The sequence below is a fragment of the Seriola lalandi genome, unplaced genomic scaffold, assembly GCF_002814215.2.
Source record: "Seriola lalandi dorsalis isolate HSWRI2012SDOR001 ecotype SW California unplaced genomic scaffold, Sedor1 jcf7180002054476, whole genome shotgun sequence".
In the NCBI taxonomy this organism is placed as follows: domain Eukaryota; kingdom Metazoa; phylum Chordata; class Actinopteri; order Carangiformes; family Carangidae; genus Seriola; species Seriola lalandi.
The window spans coordinates 1,252,759-1,270,834 of NW_019525029.1; the positions used below are offsets into that span (position 1 = coordinate 1,252,759).

At 39.1% G+C, this 18,076-nt stretch overlaps 1 protein-coding gene across 7 annotated transcripts in view; it reads left to right on the forward strand.

The window, feature by feature from the left end:
* The window catches only part of LOC111659321 (uncharacterized), a 34,918-nt gene that overhangs the window by 880 nt on the left and 15,962 nt on the right, over window positions 1–18,076 (forward strand). For all 7 annotated transcript variants that reach the window (XR_015437625.1, XR_015437627.1, XR_015437626.1 and 4 more), the window contains exons 2-25: window positions 5,514–5,582; window positions 6,657–6,681; window positions 6,824–6,841; window positions 9,398–9,463; window positions 9,718–9,854; window positions 9,932–10,048; window positions 10,853–10,910; window positions 10,998–11,045; window positions 11,203–11,271; window positions 11,578–11,717; window positions 13,099–13,230; window positions 13,323–13,380; window positions 13,862–13,942; window positions 14,613–14,668; window positions 14,803–14,871; window positions 14,976–15,000; window positions 15,092–15,121; window positions 15,485–15,556; window positions 15,646–15,785; window positions 16,339–16,458; window positions 17,128–17,185; window positions 17,515–17,559; window positions 17,658–17,714; window positions 17,800–17,954. Coding sequence is in view for 4 of the 7 variants with exons in the window: in XM_023412253.2 (XP_023268021.2) it covers window positions 5,514–5,582; window positions 6,657–6,681; window positions 6,824–6,841; window positions 9,398–9,463; window positions 9,718–9,854; window positions 9,932–10,048; window positions 10,853–10,910; window positions 10,998–11,045; window positions 11,203–11,271; window positions 11,578–11,717; window positions 13,099–13,230; window positions 13,323–13,380; window positions 13,862–13,942; window positions 14,613–14,668; window positions 14,803–14,871; window positions 14,976–15,000; window positions 15,092–15,121; window positions 15,485–15,556; window positions 15,646–15,785; window positions 16,339–16,458; window positions 17,128–17,185; window positions 17,515–17,559; window positions 17,658–17,714; window positions 17,800–17,954 (1,845 nt within the window). In the remaining 3 variants the exon portion in view is untranslated. The remainder of the gene's footprint in view (window positions 1–5,513; window positions 5,583–6,656; window positions 6,682–6,823; window positions 6,842–9,397; window positions 9,464–9,717; window positions 9,855–9,931; window positions 10,049–10,852; window positions 10,911–10,997; window positions 11,046–11,202; window positions 11,272–11,577; window positions 11,718–13,098; window positions 13,231–13,322; window positions 13,381–13,861; window positions 13,943–14,612; window positions 14,669–14,802; window positions 14,872–14,975; window positions 15,001–15,091; window positions 15,122–15,484; window positions 15,557–15,645; window positions 15,786–16,338; window positions 16,459–17,127; window positions 17,186–17,514; window positions 17,560–17,657; window positions 17,715–17,799; window positions 17,955–18,076) is intronic.

The following is an 18,076-nucleotide window of genomic DNA, read 5'->3' on the forward strand; positions in this document are numbered from 1 at the left end:
ATGCAAAAGAATTTAATCTTTTACAAGAATAAAAGCAAGGTCAGATCCGGTCCGAACTGAAGACAGTGTGCCTTTGCACCACTTAATATAGTTAGTTATCCAACCTCCTTAGGTGAACTCTCCACCTATTTTACTAAAAAACAACCTATCATCGCCCTGGAAATAATGGTGTCCAGTCTACCTTGGATTTCCCCGAACCGAGCTACCAGAACATCTTGATGGTGCCAGATTAAAAATGGTCCCTGCCAGTACATACTCTGCTGACACTATTATTTCCAGGAGCTTTTTTTAATTTAAAAAAAGGCCGACTCACATGCAATCTCACTTCAGGTGTGGCTCTTTCTTATACATTGTGTTTATATGTTTAACATTTAGCATATCTATAATGCAGAATATATGTTTATAATGTTGAGTATATGTTAATGCAGGTTTACTAAAACAATAGCATGGCATATATTTGGTTTTGATATATGGCCTTTTGAGGTGAAGTGACAGGCTTTGTGTCCAGGTAACCATGTGCACAACTAGTCAAATGTAAATGCTTGTTTGGTACAAGGCCCAACAAAAATCACATTATCATTTTTATATTTCTTCAGTGAAAATGAAATGCAACAATGACCATTCCAACTGATATCGCAATCGCAATATCTGCCAAAATAATCACGATATGATTGTTTTTTGCATATCATGCATTACAGGATGAGCAGACTCCCCTTGAAGACATTTCCTCTTGTCCTGTTTTTTTTTGCCCATCATGGCTCTCCCTAACCACAACAACTGCTGAACACTCTTATTACTCAATACTTTTTGACTGTTCAAAAGTTCTGTTTACTTCCCTCACAGCCCAACTCTGGAAAAACTAGACACAGCTGTCTGGATAAAAGGCAAGATATAATCCCCCCCCCCATGACTTACGGAGTCACAACAGGAGTACTAGAGTATACATGTATGATGGCTAGGAGTACTAGAGTATACAGTACAACTTAAGGTTGGTCAAAACATTGCAGAATATGCAGTTTTTGTGGCAGTGATATGCCTAGGTTTAAGCAAGCAATAACTCAATCATGTTTTGGGCTACACAGTAAAGTCCACACAATCGGTTTGCAGTCCATTTGTTTATTTGTTTTTTTTTTTAAAGATGATTATATATATATGTATATATATATGTGTGTGTGTATATATATATATGCTGCAGTCAGCCACTTCTGGCTAGGAGTCCTTCAGTGTCAATCATTCAGGAGATTTTTACCAGGAACCTAATGATCTGCAGAGCTATTCTCTCCAGAACAAACAAACCAGGTGATGAAATCCAGTAAAAGCAGTTGTTGAATGAATGGAAGTTTATGCATTCGTTGTTATTATTTGCTGATATTAAATTATCTGTAGTTACTTATTACAGTCCCTAGTAACTGGAAGGACAGCGGTAGAAGAAGTTTGAATGATAAGAACGGTACAAGTCTTGAGCTGCTTTATTAGAAAACAATGATAAAAAGACCAAAAACAAAGATGGAAGGAGGACTTTTCCATAAGAAAAGTACCAACAAGAATATTGTCAGACAGAACAGCAGGGTCAACTTACTTGTATTTACATTTATTTACATATACATTATGCCCCTCATTTATTCTTTTTTTCTTTATTTTCTTCTCTTCTATGAAAGGATGTGGGTCTCCACCTGAAAAGTTTAAGAAGCTTACTTTTTGTATAAGATGGTCTTAAGAATGTTGGAAATGCCAAATCATATAATCATTCCTATCGTTTGTATTTTACTCATTTATATTTTATTTGTTCATTTTATAATAATTTAATCTTGATCATTTAATCATATACTTATCTAATCTGTCCATCATTATCATTGTTATCATTACTGTCATTTACCAATGTCATTCATTCATTTATTATTCAAGTATGTTATCTGCTTAGTAAGATAAGTTTCCTTTTTGTGGTTGTAACTGGCTATGTTTGGATATAAATGAGATGGCTGACAAATGTGACTCTGAGGTGGCTTGAAATGGCTGTCAAGAACAACTGCTGTCGCTGTGATCCAAATAAGGAATGTAAACTAAGTAAAATCCTGTGTGCTGGGGACCTAAATGCAGGTTTGTCTCGTGTACATGTGAGTACATAAGGCAATATGCAGTCACATGTAATATGCGGTCTCTCTTGGAGACTCAGACCACAGGGGGCCTGGACGGTTAAACTTTTGCAACCTTTTGAAATTTTATCATTTGTGACGGTGAATAAGTATCGCCAGGGCCTGCCTTTGGGAGTCTCAGCGATGTCCACTCAGGCCAGTGGGTAGAATCACATATGAGGGCCCTCCTCCGCCCCTCTTCCATTCCTGCGTCCACAAGCCTCAGTATCATACGTTGCTTCAAGTCAGGGACGAAGCCAGTGAGCGTGAGTGGCCGCAAATGGGCCCCGGGTAGCAACCGGACAAGGACAGGGAAACTAACCGTATCTTTCCCCTGAGGGCTATGGGCTCGCTATCATAGTCCAGTGATCTGTGAGTGCTACAGGCGGCAGATTAATGAACGTGCTGTCGCTGGCGGGAAAGTCCCGGCTCTGACACTTCTGAGGACAGCCTGCTTCAAAAAGCCTGCCTCTTGCTTCACAGTTGCACGTTAAAAATCATTGAGGATAGGCTGCGAGCCAAGCCGGCAGACAGCCACAACACTGATGCACGCACAAAGGGGATAAGACACCATTATCAGACAACCAAAGGAAATGGACCATTACCTTGAAAAAATTACGTATTTTTACAAATCTGTAAATCAATGAGTGGTTCATCATTTCTATGTAGAATAAGCAAATGTAATTTTTGTTGCATTTTCCTTAAAGGGTACTCCAGCAATTTAGTATTGTACTTCCATGAAGTGGAAGATTCACGAGTAACGGTAAAAATTGTTTGAGTTCACAGCAGCAGAATCTATATTATTGGTCAAGCTCCAGAAACGCTCTCGCTCGATCCAACAATTCCCATAGCGTCTTTATTTAACCCTGATGACGTCAAAAAGGGTTTAATAAAGATGCCAAAATTCTTTTTAGAAAAATCCTCCAGATTCACACAACACACCGTCTGGGTAGTAAAAGCCATGACAAATAAACTGAATTTTATGTATAAAATTGTTGGAGTACCCCCTTTTAATGGCTGTTTGTTCTCTTGATATTTTCAGGATTATGTCAAGCAATATTTCTTTTTGTTGCTGTGTATTTGATTTTGTTTTTACTCTGCCGCCATCTGTTGCCCACTGAGAGCATCCTGACGTCTTCGATTGGTGCTGTATGGTGTAGCCGTGGGTCTCTTCCAACAGGAAGCCTGCTACGAAGTAAAGTGAAAACCGCCAAAAGCTTCACTGGTATCTGCCTACCCACCATGACGGACATCTGCACTGAAAGATTCCACAGCTGCAGAGCAACATCATGAAAGATCCAATCCACCATGCTCACAGACTGTTTAATTTCCATCAAGGAGCATCCATGCCAAGACGACCAGATTCAAGACCAGGGTCTACAAACAAGATGTCAGCTGCCCCTTTCCTCCATGATGACCCGTAAAGCAGCTGCCCAGCAGCTTCTGGACACATTGAGACACTTTTGTCGCCACTGATTGATTTTATTGACTATTCATTGCTTTTTTTTTTCTGCATGTTAACAGTGTGAACACAGATGATGTATTTTTAAATAGGATTTTTTTTTTTTTTTGGGATTCTATTTTGTTGTCCTTTGCACAAGTCTATCTCGATTCTTGATCTCGTCTCCAGTGGCCACCCTAGAAGTGACACCACTGATGCTGAACTTGTCCAGGTCCTGGCTGCTGGAGGTGGTGGAGGAGCGCTGTGGCGCAGTCATAGATAGCTGTCTTATGTATAGTTGAACAAATGCACAAGACCAGCGTCTATCAGAGAGCAAGCCCTTTGCATGGGAGACCAAGTGGACTCCCCTCTGCTGCCTGCAAACAGGCGGACAAAGCATTGCGTTTAGAATTGAACCTTAGTCTTTTGACGGCAGGATATGTTGTACAGAGGTACATCTCACCAGATGCCCAGAGCTGACTAAAACTCTCAAACACTCAGTATTGATGTCAGTGAATGGAAATGTATGTGGATACTTGTGCAGATATGGAAAAGTATGATGGTGTCATAATTATAGAGTTTATTTCGGTCCTGCGCTACTTCACGTCACCAAATGCCATCTTTGTTATTGTTTCCATTGAGAGACTCCTAGTGACAGAAGTTGGATACAAAACATGTCAGACGTCTTCTCCAGTACACCATGTTGAATTAAAGCACTGTGTAGTGGAGAAGAAATGTGTCTACAGTTTTAATTTTACAGCATTAATAGCATGACATTGCTTGGCGTCATTGGTAGATAGGAGTGTGCTTGTTTGTGCAGGGAGATGCTTGAGTTGACGTGAACTAAGTATGTGTCATTGGACATGTCATGACAGGTGGACTTAAGTGTGGCCTAGGGGAGGTTAACTCCTGTTACTCTTGAAGGATGATTTCTGATATTGGATGTGAAAAGCCTTATGATTGTTTACTGGTGACTCTTCAGCCCCTTTTACACTGGTCAAAGAACTTGCTTACATTGGGCTTTTGTTGGAAATGGAAAACTGAACAATCGGCATTCACACCCGTTTCAAATGACACTGCAGTAGACTAGGCTGTTTACTGGCTCCGGCTCCGCTCGGCATTGATAGAAACGCAACACCCGAGTGAACCCGCTAATTTTGCCCCTTTTCCTGCGATGACGACTTTCAGAGCACAAACACTTTAAACACACCTGCCACCTGCCCAGCACGGTGCTGTTGAACTAGAAACACCACTGCTACACTCTGACTGGGGATGAAAGAGCGAGCCCACCCCAAAATAAGTTTCAGAAACACACAATCATCGATCGAAGCATCTCACACCAAGGCTAAGACACTAACAGGAGCACCAACGGATGTATTTTACACGGCGGCTAGCGGCTCACTCTTTCACCCGTGTGTGTATGTGTGTACTCTGTAAGTGCATGTGATGACATTGCTCCCTGCAGTTCCAACTGAAAGGCAAACTGGACTGGCAGTGTAAAAGGAGTTTAATGGGTTCCCCTGTGTATAAGAAACTCGCCTACATCTGCTAATTTTGGTGTAAAAAAAGTGTTGGCGTTCAGGTGGGGGATTGTTGCAAAATGGCTGCAATCTTTTGTTACAGTATGCAAGTTGAAAAATGCTAATTTCAGATTTCGAGGAGCTGCAGGGTAGATCAAACTGGCAAAGTAAAGTAAGAATCTAGACTACCTGCCTTCCATCCACTTCAGTTCCACCACAATATATTCTAAATATTAGCTATACTGTTGGGGGTTTCCTGATGTAGGCAGTAACATCAATGAATGCACCTCTACTCACTTGTAGTCGGGACTGGAACAAGATTTGTGGATAGATACTATCCACAAATCTTGGCTCGTGTAAACAGATGTCCTTCATCTTATTCTGTTTCTGAATTGCTGATGTACCTCTCTCTTCTTGTAGGTCTGTGTCACAACATTTAACAGGGTGTCTGATTTCAAGAAACATGTGCACTCAGAGGAACATCGACAGGTGGGCAATAATCCTCATTTACACTTACACTATTCTGAGTAGGAATTGGCAAAACAATATCCCCTCTGAACCATTCACCAAACATAACAAAAACAAGGGTTTGGGCTAGTATAGTAATATTCCTTTTGGCTATTGTAAACCCTTCAACTGGTGATATGCATATTAGCTATGGCATATGCACTGCATGTCTTTGGACCATGTGGATACATGTAGAACATACACTTTCTACATAAAAATGAGCCTGGGAAGAGAATCAACCCAGGGCCATTTTTTTGTCAGATAGTAGTGATAACCACCTGATTGCAAGTTGCTCAAAAGTGCATTAATGATTACTTGAAAGTATTTATGTGTCTCATGGACAGCATTAAAAGTAAGCTGGGAAACTGTGCTGAGTAAACCTCAAAGCCTTGGACCATTTAAAGTGAAAAGACCAGCACTATGTTTGAGTCGTCCTACAGACTTCCCCGAGTTGGTTGATGCGAGAAGAAATAGACTTGAGAAGAGTAAAAGTTATGCTGCAGTTTATTTATCAAAGATCTTTGGAGAACACAACATACAGAGAATCTGCTCTCGAGCTAAGCGCCCTGTGTTCTGAGGCTTGCCCTCAGAGTCTATTTCTTATATTCTTCTGATCACTTCCCATTCAACAGATCATTCTACATATTATTCTACCCACCCTGATTGGTTCATTCCGTTATCTGTTCCATATTTGGACTGGTTTGGCAGTTGTAAGAAAACTGCCCCCCACCAACTGCCAAGGGTCTTCCTGTTATTCTTGCCCTTTAAGAACTTCTCCTATTTTCAAGGACCCCTGGCATGCAGACTCTCAGAACACAGTGTATTTTCTCCACTTCTCTTATTTGTATCTGTTACATGTTCATATAAGATTACATACTGCAATAGATGCAAGCAAATGTTATGTATTACTTCATTTTCAATATAAGGTACGAAAGTATAGAACATTGATCTTTCCTCCCTGATTTTATGATACCACAGTTCCCATATTCCTTTTGCTACGTTTGCCATGGCATTAATACACCGCTTCTGCATGTTTCCCTTGTTCTTTACTAACAGAAAATGGGAGAAGTCTTCCAGAAAGGTAACGTTTTTTTTTTGTTTTTTTTTTACCAATACCTTTTTGTGTACATCTAATTTTGTGTTTCCTCAACAAAGAAATATGTCAACCACAGTTCATGTCCAGTTCATTAATCATAATTTTTTTCTTGTTTGCCACTTTTTAGATAAGTTCAGGGATCATGGTAAGCTTCTCCTTCTTTTTAGTGTTAAAGATACTTGAAAACACTGTTCCTGTTAAATTTCTATGTTACCAAAATATATTGTGTGTCTCCTTGAAGCCTGTTGTGGAAACTGAAAATAAGTTCTTGTCTGGTGCAAATGAGAGTTGGTAGTCAAATACCAGTTGACACAATATTCAAATTATCATATCAGCCATTATGTATCAACCTGCTATTTATAAATGAGCTGACCAGACTTCATTGCAAAATCTGTGCTTCTCAAACTAAAGAAATTCAAAACATGAATGGATAGTCAATACACTGGGAGGAAAGAAATACAAGGCAAAATAGTTTTATGCTACTTTATGATACTTAAAGAATTAAATAAGTACTATTCACGTTGTAGACTGCAACTATCATTGATTAAAGTCCATGAGAACTATCTGTAATATATTGTAAACTGAATGGATCCAGCCTCTCTGAATGATAGAAGCAAAATTAACTATACAACATTTATTCTGTTAACAGAGTTAAACTACATGGTGCAAAATCAGAATAAAATCAGAAGTCTCGCCATACCAGGAGTTGCTTGGCATCCCAGAGAATAAGTGCCATTTGTTGTGTACTCTCCTGATTACCCTAGACTGTTTTATATCCTCTGTCAGTTTCTTTTGAGTTCCCATTAATTCTCCGGATGTATATTACGTATACATATATATATCCTACGTTACATCTGACTAAACGTAAATAACCTTATTTATGTGCAGATCAGTAAGGTCCCACAACCCTCAGTTGGAAGAGTGACGGGTTCACAATGCAGCAGAATAAACAGACAATGGTGCAGAGACTGAGTGCTGTTCAATTCGCTCAGGTTTACTTGCACCATTACAATACCAGTACCTCAAGTACAAGTCACTAACAGAAGTGTATACCAGATATATTTTTACCCCGGTTGTGGGCGGTGGCAGATCCTTTCAGAACAATCCCTCAATACAGATGTCTTTGGAGGATCATATTTTAAGACAATAATCATCCTGTTTCGCACAAAAAATTCTTGCTTAAAAAATCTGGGAGGTCGCCATGACCTGGCAGCAATTCGTTTTATTTTTATAGCAGATACCACCCATGAGATTACGCCAATATCTTTCCCAACATTAGGAAATGGCAGTTTATTACTTCACACCAAGATTTTTCAGTCTGCAAACTTTTGCCTCCTCCCAGTTCCCAGGCACTGATACATTTTCATTTGGTGAGTCACTTAGTTATCAACAGCAGATGTTCTCAACATCTAAAACATGCTGATGAGGCATAAACTCAGTTGGTAAAAGTCATGTTATCAACGCCAGCATCCTGTCGTTTTCCTTTTTTTGCAGGACAAACCTTAACATACCCCGTACACTAGGGTCAGGGTCGCTAAAGCACTAGATAAAGGCCATTTCCCCCATTGGTTTTCCGATTCAAACTGCACCGCTGCACAGCTCCCTGGTTAAGTTTGTTATTGGAGGGTTTTTATTACCCATGGCTTGGTACCAAAGACTGTCATTCCGCAAGATCTTAGAGGTGCCATGTCCATTTGATGTCTTACTCTTGTTGGTTTTGTAATACCCTTGGATATAACCCTGGAGTGTCAACCAGAGATGATTTTCTATTGGGCATCAGGGACTGTATTCTAACTCAAGTAAGTAGTTGTGGCTCGGTTTCATTTTTAAGGATGACATGTGTCCCGCTCTCCTCAGTGGGCAAAGCTATCTGGGATACCGAATCATTGAGTATTCAGTGTCCCAGTATTGTTGCCTATCTGTTGGCAACATTATGGTAGCTGGGGCCTTTGGATACCAGACTTACTCTATATTTCTTCACCAGCTGGTTACATTTGATTTCTGGTGTACTACCTGGATGATAGCCTGATAGTTGCTCTACCATGTCCACATTTCGAATAGGGTGAACAAGGAGACATTACACTTCTATGCTCTTTTATGGCTTTGTTCCATGAAGAGAAAAGGTTGAACCTGCTTCAATTTAACTCAAGCACATTGACAACGGACTCGTGTGTCGGATTGGCTAAAAACAACAATGCGCACCTGTTTATTTGCACATAAAGTGGGGAAGTGCGGTCCAATCCAAAGTGAGGCACATTTGGAGACGCATTTTAAAGCCAAGTGTGAACTGACGCAATGAGAACTGACCACTTCTGATCTGATCAATGAAGCGTTAGTTAACGCCAGGTCTGAACAGGGCCAATGGGCCTGTAACATCAGGGCTGACGTGAGTTAATGATGTGTTAGTGATAACGTGTCTCAATTGGGTCTTTACTTCCTTTAACCCTCTTATTAGTGCACATTCACTTACCGTTAAGGAGTGAACCGGCTGTGATGTCACTATCAGAGTGCTTCACAATCAGTGGAAATTAACACAGGATGTTCCTGCAGCGATATGCATATCACGCAGCGAGGTGTATAGCGTTACCATTAGACAGGATGCTGTGGTAAAGTGAGGGCTGTAACCGCTGCTGCAGTTGGGCTGTCCTGAGTAGTTCAGATGTAATAGTTTTTTCTTTCACTGTTGCTTTTTTCTCCACAGGCTTCATTCCCTCCATTATTGTTATGGACCCACTTGCCAAACCTGAAATGAAACAACCCATCATAGGTTAGTAGTTTAGTGTTTTTAAGCACACTTGATATGGGGTACAGATTTACTGTGAGTTAAATTAAGTAAATTTTTGACCTTAGGAACAGTGGTTTGACAAAACAGACCTCAACTCAAGGTCTGCTTATAAGCTTTTCCAGCCCTTGGAAGCTCTGGTCTTCAGGACTGTGATATATTTGCTGAGTCAAGAGATGACATGTGATGACTCATTCTGTTTGAAGTAGTCATACTATTTTAAATGTACTTTCTTCCAGGCTTGTCTCTGCTGACTCTGTGCTTCAGTCCAGAGACACAGACCTTTTTTTACTTGTGCCACGTCTGCGAGGAAAAGCGTCCACCAGACAAGATTTTACACCACCTCTCCACTGGTGACCATTGCAGCAACTACTTTGTAAGCACTGAAGGTCATAGAAATTAACCATTGATCTGAATTTACAAGCAGAGTTTCATTTGTATTTTGTATTTTAGAACTACACAGACCCCAATGTACTGAGTTTCTCCTGGATGCCCAGCATGGACATGAGAGCCATTCTGAGGCCTCATCTCACAAAGGAAGTCAAAGCAAGAGGATCTGGAACATTACAGGTTTGTACCTGCAGGCCTGGAATCAGAAATGTAAACGTATAATAAAAAGTTAAGGCACTTATATTGAACATTTTTATATTAGCAATGGATCACATGACTTTTTGTATGTCAAAGAAATCACACAAAGTTTAAACGTGTGGTGGAAATCAAAGCATCAGAAGCAATGTTTTCAGAGGAATAAAGGTCTTTATTAGCATCACTAAGGCCTGTGCTACTCTGCAGAGTAACCAGAAAATTACATAGTAAAAAAGTAAAAGTAACGCACAGAGAATTATCACCCCACTCTAGAGTTTCCCCTCAAATCTTTGGAGGATCATAGTGTTTTTAAGCAACTTTACTGTTTTACAGCAGGCAGCTTTGCTCAATCTTCACTATTTGTTCAGCACTAAAAGGCAGACAGATTAAGTAAAACGAAATAAGCAGATAAAAGAGCTAGATATTTCCCTCGAGAGTTGGTGGAGACTCAAAACGGCACTAAAAGGAGATTAATATTTCACTTGCACTCATCAGACTCCAAATGAATGCTAATGTTGCTCTGTAACTGCTGAATGTGTAAATGGGCGAGTGTTATGTTCACCTATATTGACATATAAGGTGATAACATGTCAGTGTCACTTGTCCTGTCCTCATTAGATGATGTCTTCTTATACAGCCAAACCAGGGTGTGTGTGACTAAACAGAAATCCATTATATGGTCATACTTTTCCTCATTGTAAAGGACACAAGGCAACGCCACAGTTTCTCTCTGCCTCCACTTTCTCTCGTATCATTTTTACCATTTTCACCACATTTTCTCTTTTGCAGATGTTGGATTTACCTGAAAACCTGATAAAAAAGCTTGAAACAAGTACTTACTCTGAAGGTGTGTGATTCTCAGATTCCCCTATGAAATGTTTGAGAGTAAAATTAAATTGTATATTAATGAAAATGATCTGACCCTTCTCCTCAGTGATGCGCGCTCTAAATGAAAATGATAAGTTTCTCAAGCTGTTCGAAGGTATGTGCACTTTTTTTAAACAGGACTCTTACTTATGCTGAAGTGTTAATCAAGACTCAGGGAGTTCAGTATAGAGTTCATTTGACCCCAGTCAAACGGTGCTGTTACAAATGACGATTACTTTTAATCACCACTATCGTTTGTTCTCTCCATGTAGCCACCAATCCAAACAGGATGATGATCCAGACATACCAAAGAGACGGAAACAGAAAACATCCACTTCTTGGTCAGTAAATGTACCAAACATAACACCTACATACCTGATAAAATGCCATTTGTGTTAATATTACAGCACTATTGAACTGGAAGGGCATGACGGACCAGAGGACATAGATCTAATTAATCAATCTACAAATTAAGCGAATTAATCAACTCATTCATGTAGAGGAATGTTTTCCTACGGAACAACTTACCTTGCCACTTCTTTGTAGAAATAACTACACAATATGGCCACTCTGTTGTCATTCTTCAGATTTCTTTTTGAACTAAAATGTCTTTCCCTTTTCTACCTTCTCTTGTCATGGTCTTCTAGGCATGCAGCACGTTGTTGAATGCATCTGTGACGGACCGCCTGAGAAGAGATACTACCTCTGCACTCTGTGCAACTTAACTTTGGCCACCCACATGATCATCAAGCATGTCCTGAGCTTTGACCACATCTTTTGTTACTTTGTAAGTACCTACAATGATATAAAATATTCATAAAATGAATCACAATCTTGAAAAGAAGTGTAATCAGGCAACATCATTCACGTGTGGTGGTAGGCCATGATTGTGCAGTACCTTGAAAAAATAGGACATAAAATTAAAAGATTTTGAAATTGGCACAGTTTGGAAATAGCTGATGAGAATGTGTTTTGAGGAGAGATTATAAAGAAGACATTGCCTTTACACGCCTTAGATGTTCAGTTAGGGAGTTAAGGGCCAGTTCATGGTCTTTCAGAACTATTTCTCGCAACGTGCTGTCTGACCAAATGTATTTAAAGTTGGGAGGGAAGTTAAATCCTCAGCTGCTTTTTCACCTCTGCACAGCTGATCAATCATGGCGTGAAGCGGGTGTGAATGTCGAATCGTCGGCTTCAGAAAGTTCGTTGGACAGAGTCATTCCCCAATCCTGTGTATGTGTGTGTTTTCGACAAGCAGCCAACAAGGCAGTACAGTACAAAGTCCGTCTTAGAGTTCACAGATGTACGTAGGAGCCTGAGCATACAAAGCTTTAAAATCAAGCATCTTAAGGTCAAATCAAAATCAACAGGAGGTGAGTGAATGGTAGTAGGAGTTGGAGTAATGCAATAGGAGATCAAGGCATGAATTACTTGGCCAATAAGACGAAAGACCAAGTTATCTGCGAATGAAACACGACTGTATCATTTGGCTATGTGGGTATCCAGTGAAGTATCCAAAATTGCCCCAAGATTTTTGGCCTTAACATTTTTTTTTATAGGGAATAGAGACTGGATGTGAGACAAAAGTCTGAGGTCAGGGACAAGAAAGAGAATAATCTCACAGTCATTCAACTGGAGGAAATTATTGGACATGTAGCACTTAATGTTGAGTGGTAGAGATGGTACAGGGAATGTCCTGCAGGTTATCAGATGTGGTAAACACACTGAACACTGAAGATTAAAAATATGTTGCGCAACATTCTTTCACACTGAAGTCAGATGAAAATGGCTCAACGATGACGAAATTCTTTCCTATTGGTTACTTAACGTAAGCGGCAAATTAGTTCAAACATGTAACAAGACCCCAGACATACACTCTGAAACAGGATGCTCAAGAAGAGAAAAATGTCTCCTTTTTTAGGCTCTATCACAGAAAATCGCACAGGAATGTCGTTCCCTCTTATCACATTTAGTCCATATAATGTGATATGATGGGATATGATTATCTAACATACTATTGATACAGTTTACTTGTTTTTGTTTTGCTCTCAGGTCAGCTTCTGGTATGTCTGACTAATGAATCTCCAACAGCTGCTGTCAGTACTGTTTGTCTTCCTGTAGGGTGTCTGTAAGTCACACCTGTTTTTTGTTTTTTTTTATCTGTGCAGAAAGCATGGCACCCCTCTACTTTGCTGTCGAAGGAAAGCTACAAGGATTACACAGATTCCTTCACCTCCATGATGCGAGATTTCGCAAAGCAGACGGAAGACATTCATGCAACTGCAAACACTGACATGAAGGTAATATAGTTAACAAAATCCTTTACTGCGTTTATAACGGGTGCACTTGTTAAGTTTGCGTTAATGTGGAGCTGTATGGCTTTCTGTTGCAGGAAGTGAACCTGAAGCCTGCTGAATTCCCATCGGTGAATTTCACCTGTTTTGCAGAAGGTGGATAGCGTCGTGGATTTTCTGTTCAAAACACTGGATACAGACAAAGAAATAAAAACACATACACTGATTGATCCAAAGATTATTATTGATCTGTAAGGGGACATGATTGGCACCATGGTACACCACCTTGTACCAGCCATACTGAGTCAAGCTAACCTTTTTATAGAACAAAGAATAAGGGACAAAGAAATGGACACAGTTTGGTCAATTACACATCAGGTTATGATAAAAACCAATGGATGAGGAGAACAGTGGGCTTCTTTAACGATTAACAAGAGCACATTCCTTTCTATTAACACAATCAATATCATAAGAGAAACACACAGCATGAATGAGTGATCAACTAATGAATTTACTTCCATAAACTCACCATTTAGTCATCAATTCTTCTTCTTCTATCTGCTATTCTGTGTATTTACTGAACCATCAGTGGGACCAAGCACGATGATTTACTAACAGAGCTTTTCTTGACTTTTAGCATTTAAGAAGCTGGAATGCATCATGAAAGAAAACAAAGGGAGCAGCTTGATCACAAACATCAAACCAGGGAACAAGCTGGGTGAGTATCATTTCAGTGTGAGTTAGTTTGTCCAGTGGACCACCTCACCTGTTTGAGGCTGTTTGTCTTACACCTTGTCTGCACCGGTCGTAATAACATGAGGAATCTGCTGTGAAAACATCTATTAGCCTTGTCTAAGCATAACTGTTCTTTCTAATGCAGGATATTTCCCCCGGTCTGATCACTGTATTAATGACAGAAGATTTATAGCAGTGGTTCTGTTTAGGAGTCATAAAAAAGTGAATCAAGTTTTTCCAGCAAAAGTCTCCCCAGGTTCGGGAGTTGGTGGAGGATAACTGTGTTTCCCAAGCATGAAGCCACATTTCTTCAGTTATTTCGATGTCCAGTTCTTTTTCCCATCGTTGTTTTTACATAATACGTTGTATCTTTGTTCAGTAATGTGATGCCATGATATAGCTCGCTTATAAGACCTTTGTTGTTTCCCGAGTTGTAAGCATCAATAAATAAATGAATAAAAGCGTAGTATCTTTTGAATATTAAAATAAGCATCTACAGTGTTTTCAAATTGTCTCTCAGACTGTTAATGTAAAAAGCTCTTAGACATTTGATAGACTCAGAACAGAAAACAATAGATTTATTTTTTTGTTTTTAACTACTATTGAAAATAATTAACAACTAAAGAATATTTTTCTGTGTTTTTTCCTCTTAGAGTATCGTCCTGTGGCAGCAGTGTCTCGAGCAGCACCGTACAAACTTCGCTGTCAGGTGATAAATTATGATCTCACGACAGCAGCCTCGATGTTATTATTGTAACATACAGCATATCGTCTGTGTTTTGGAGAACACTGAGAGCACGAGTTTGTTTAATGCACTTACACTTTGTGTCCCTCTTGTGGCAGGATTGCAGTGCCGTCTTTGATCATTTGTTTCAGTATAAGAATCATTTGTTAAAGTGGAAACACAAACAGGTATATATCTTGTTACAGAAAATCTGAAAAAGATTATGATTATGAATAATATGCCACAAAATCGTACCTTACTTAAGATATGTCTGTAATGTTTTTTCCCCTAGATGTTGACCAAATTCTTCAGAGAAGGTACCAATTCACTTTTCTCTCAGTTCCCATTTTGTTGTGTATTTTCAGGCTCATTTGAATATGATACGAACATGTTCCCCCTTTCTTTCAGATGAAAGCGCCAGTGGTTATAACCAAACAGGTATAACTTTCTCCTCCTGTGAAAACATGCTGCAACACACTGAGGCATTAATAACAATACAAAAAACCATATTGGTCAAAAAGTCTGAAAATGAAATGAAATGAAATGAATGTAAATCTATTTTGTTTTTTTAATTTACAATATTCATATCATTTTTATATCATAGAGCAGTTTCAGCTTCACGCAGTGAGCTTTGCATTTTAACATTACTAATGAATGTGGGCTTAGCATTTTTCATTTTTATTTTCTTTACAATAATTGATGGTATCACATTTTCCAATAATTTGCGTCCTGTCTGCTGTTGAGAAAAATGACAGTTGATTTTATTCAGCTTTTTCTCTATAACCCTTTTTCCTTTTCAAGGTTCTTGCATGCCACATCTGGGCTTGTACAGACACATCCAAGATGGCTTGAAAGCAAATCAACCAGCTGTTGGTGAGCTCACCTACTTGTTATCATTGTCATTTTTGCAAGTTGTTGCCTGTGAAAAATATGTAATTTCTTTTGTTTGTTCCTTTCATTAGGTGTCTCCCTGGTTGTGACGTGTGTGAGCACTCAGGTTCAGACATCACCTGTTTATGTATGCTTTGCCTGTAAGGACAGTTTTCCTGATAACTCTCTCAAGCAACACTTTAATTCTCAAAAACATCTCATAAACACATTGGTGAGTTTTTGTTGAAGCCATTTTCTTAAAAGCTTTGTATTGGCTGCCTTAGTGTGGAGGCAGTTCAGATGGTGTCAGATGGTTTTCGTGGTGCCAGTGCAGCTGTGCATGTGTGTCAGTAGTACCATGAATGTGTGTGTGGATACTTTTAATTACATAGTCAGCTAATGATTTTTGGTCCGTAGCCGCCACAATGTTTGTTTGGAATCCTTCTCTTTTCTTATAAATTTAAGTAATGAAATGTGTATTTGTAATGTTGTGGAGTGAAACCCTTCCTAATGTATTAGGTGTATGTGTTCACTAGTATTTTATGTAATCCATTCATTTTAAATAGCATCAATAATCCATTTCAAAAACAGAAATATTTTCTTTTTGTTATTGTTTCTTTTCTATTACATTGAGATTGCCTGTAAAAGTCATGTCTGTTTGTGAGAATCAAAAAAACTGTAGTACACTGTGTAAATGTAGGTTTATGACAACGGCATATTCAGATTCTGCATCCATGGAATAACCTCTTGTATGTAATAACCAGCTTTTGCTTTGGTTCTTTTAGCTGTACCAGAATCCCTGGCGGCTTCCGTTTGCCTGGGAGGACAAGGTGGATGTGAAGTTGTTGAAGTCAATGGCATGGGAAGAGGAGAATGAAAGGGGAGCAAATCAGAGGGTGCTGAAGGTAAAAGGCCAGTTCAGAGAACCTGGACACACCAGTGTTTTCTTACTAAGGTGTTCACATCTGTGTTGAGATCCTTCAACCAGCTTTTACCAGCTTCATGACATATAAACATAAATTCAGTCTAAAAGGCGTTAACTAATGATGCTGTTGTGAATTTTCTGTATGAGGTTCCCAATGAATAAAGAAAAAAATAACACAGAGTGTTGATGTCTTTTGAGTTAAATTGTATTGGGAAACAAGCCACAGCATATAATACCATAAGTCTGGTCTGATCAGCTGCATTCAGTCGTCTGAGGTGCAACTGTTCTCACAAAGTATTTATACCCCTCAAACAGACTATATTTGCCCTTTTCTGACTCACTGTCTTTCTAGTAATTTCTGACCTCTTGTCCTTGAAAACTGAGCTCCTTTGTAAGATGAGAAAAGGCTTAAAACATGAAAGGCATGGACAAACAAATATGCTGCTTGTATAAGTCTTACACAACTAAAGTTTTCTATCAACATACATAGTAGTTAAAAGAAATCATTGTCATTTAGAAATTACATTACATTACCAGAGTAAAGCTTGTCACAGTAGAATGACATGGTTGGTTTCCTGCAATCATTTTCCACAGACTCTTAGTCACAGATTTTTAGTCATTACTAATTGAGATTTTTTTTCCTTCTCAGATTCTTGATATCCCATACTGGATATTTCACAGCCTCATCCCACTGAGTTACCCAAAAGGTAGGAAGAATATATATATATATACTGTATATATATATTATTTTTTTTAATTATTGTTCAGAAATAGTTAAAGAAGCAAACTTGCTGTAGCTTTCCCATCTGCACTTAAACCCTTGTTTTAGACAGAAAAATTGATTGTTTGTGAGGCCCAATAAATTCATGTGCAGACATTAGTTTCAGTTTTTCTTTGCACTTGGGGAAATGTACCATATAAAACTGTGAGCACTGACCAGTGAAATGTGCTCTGTGAGAATATTTGAACTGGTTCTGGTCATGTTTGCCACAAAGCCTGCTCAAACAACATACTCATTCTTGATTTTTTTCTGCAGTGATGCAGAGACTTCAACTATACCACACTCTCCTAAAGAATGAAGGTTAGTGTTAAAATTATTTCTTAGCTTTCTTAAACAGGAATTGTATGCCTTGTTGCTTTCATCTGATTGGTGCATGTTTGTCTGTTGTGCCTGTGCAGTTCCACATTGTGAAACATACAGCAAACTCAAAGAAAATGAGAGGTTTCCTCTGCTTGGTGAGTACTGCTGGAAAGAAAGTCTAGCCCGATATCAGAGATGCGCTAGGGATGTTTTTGACTTTTCTTCACCTCCTTGTTATAGGGAAACAGTTCATGGTCATGCATGATACGTATGTCAGAAGTCAAGGGTCCACAGAAGTGGGAGTGGGATTTCTGTGTTTGCTGTGTAAGAGGACACTGTCGAATACTGAATGTTACGCTCATGAGTTCAGTCGGGAACATGTAGCAAGATTTCTGGTGAGTAATTTTACTCTTGATACTACTTATTGCATTATTTTTTCCATTGTTATCCTTATCCTCAATCAGTACTTTTAGTAATTATTTGGGGTACCCAGATTGTGTTGTGCAAAGGCAGTCAA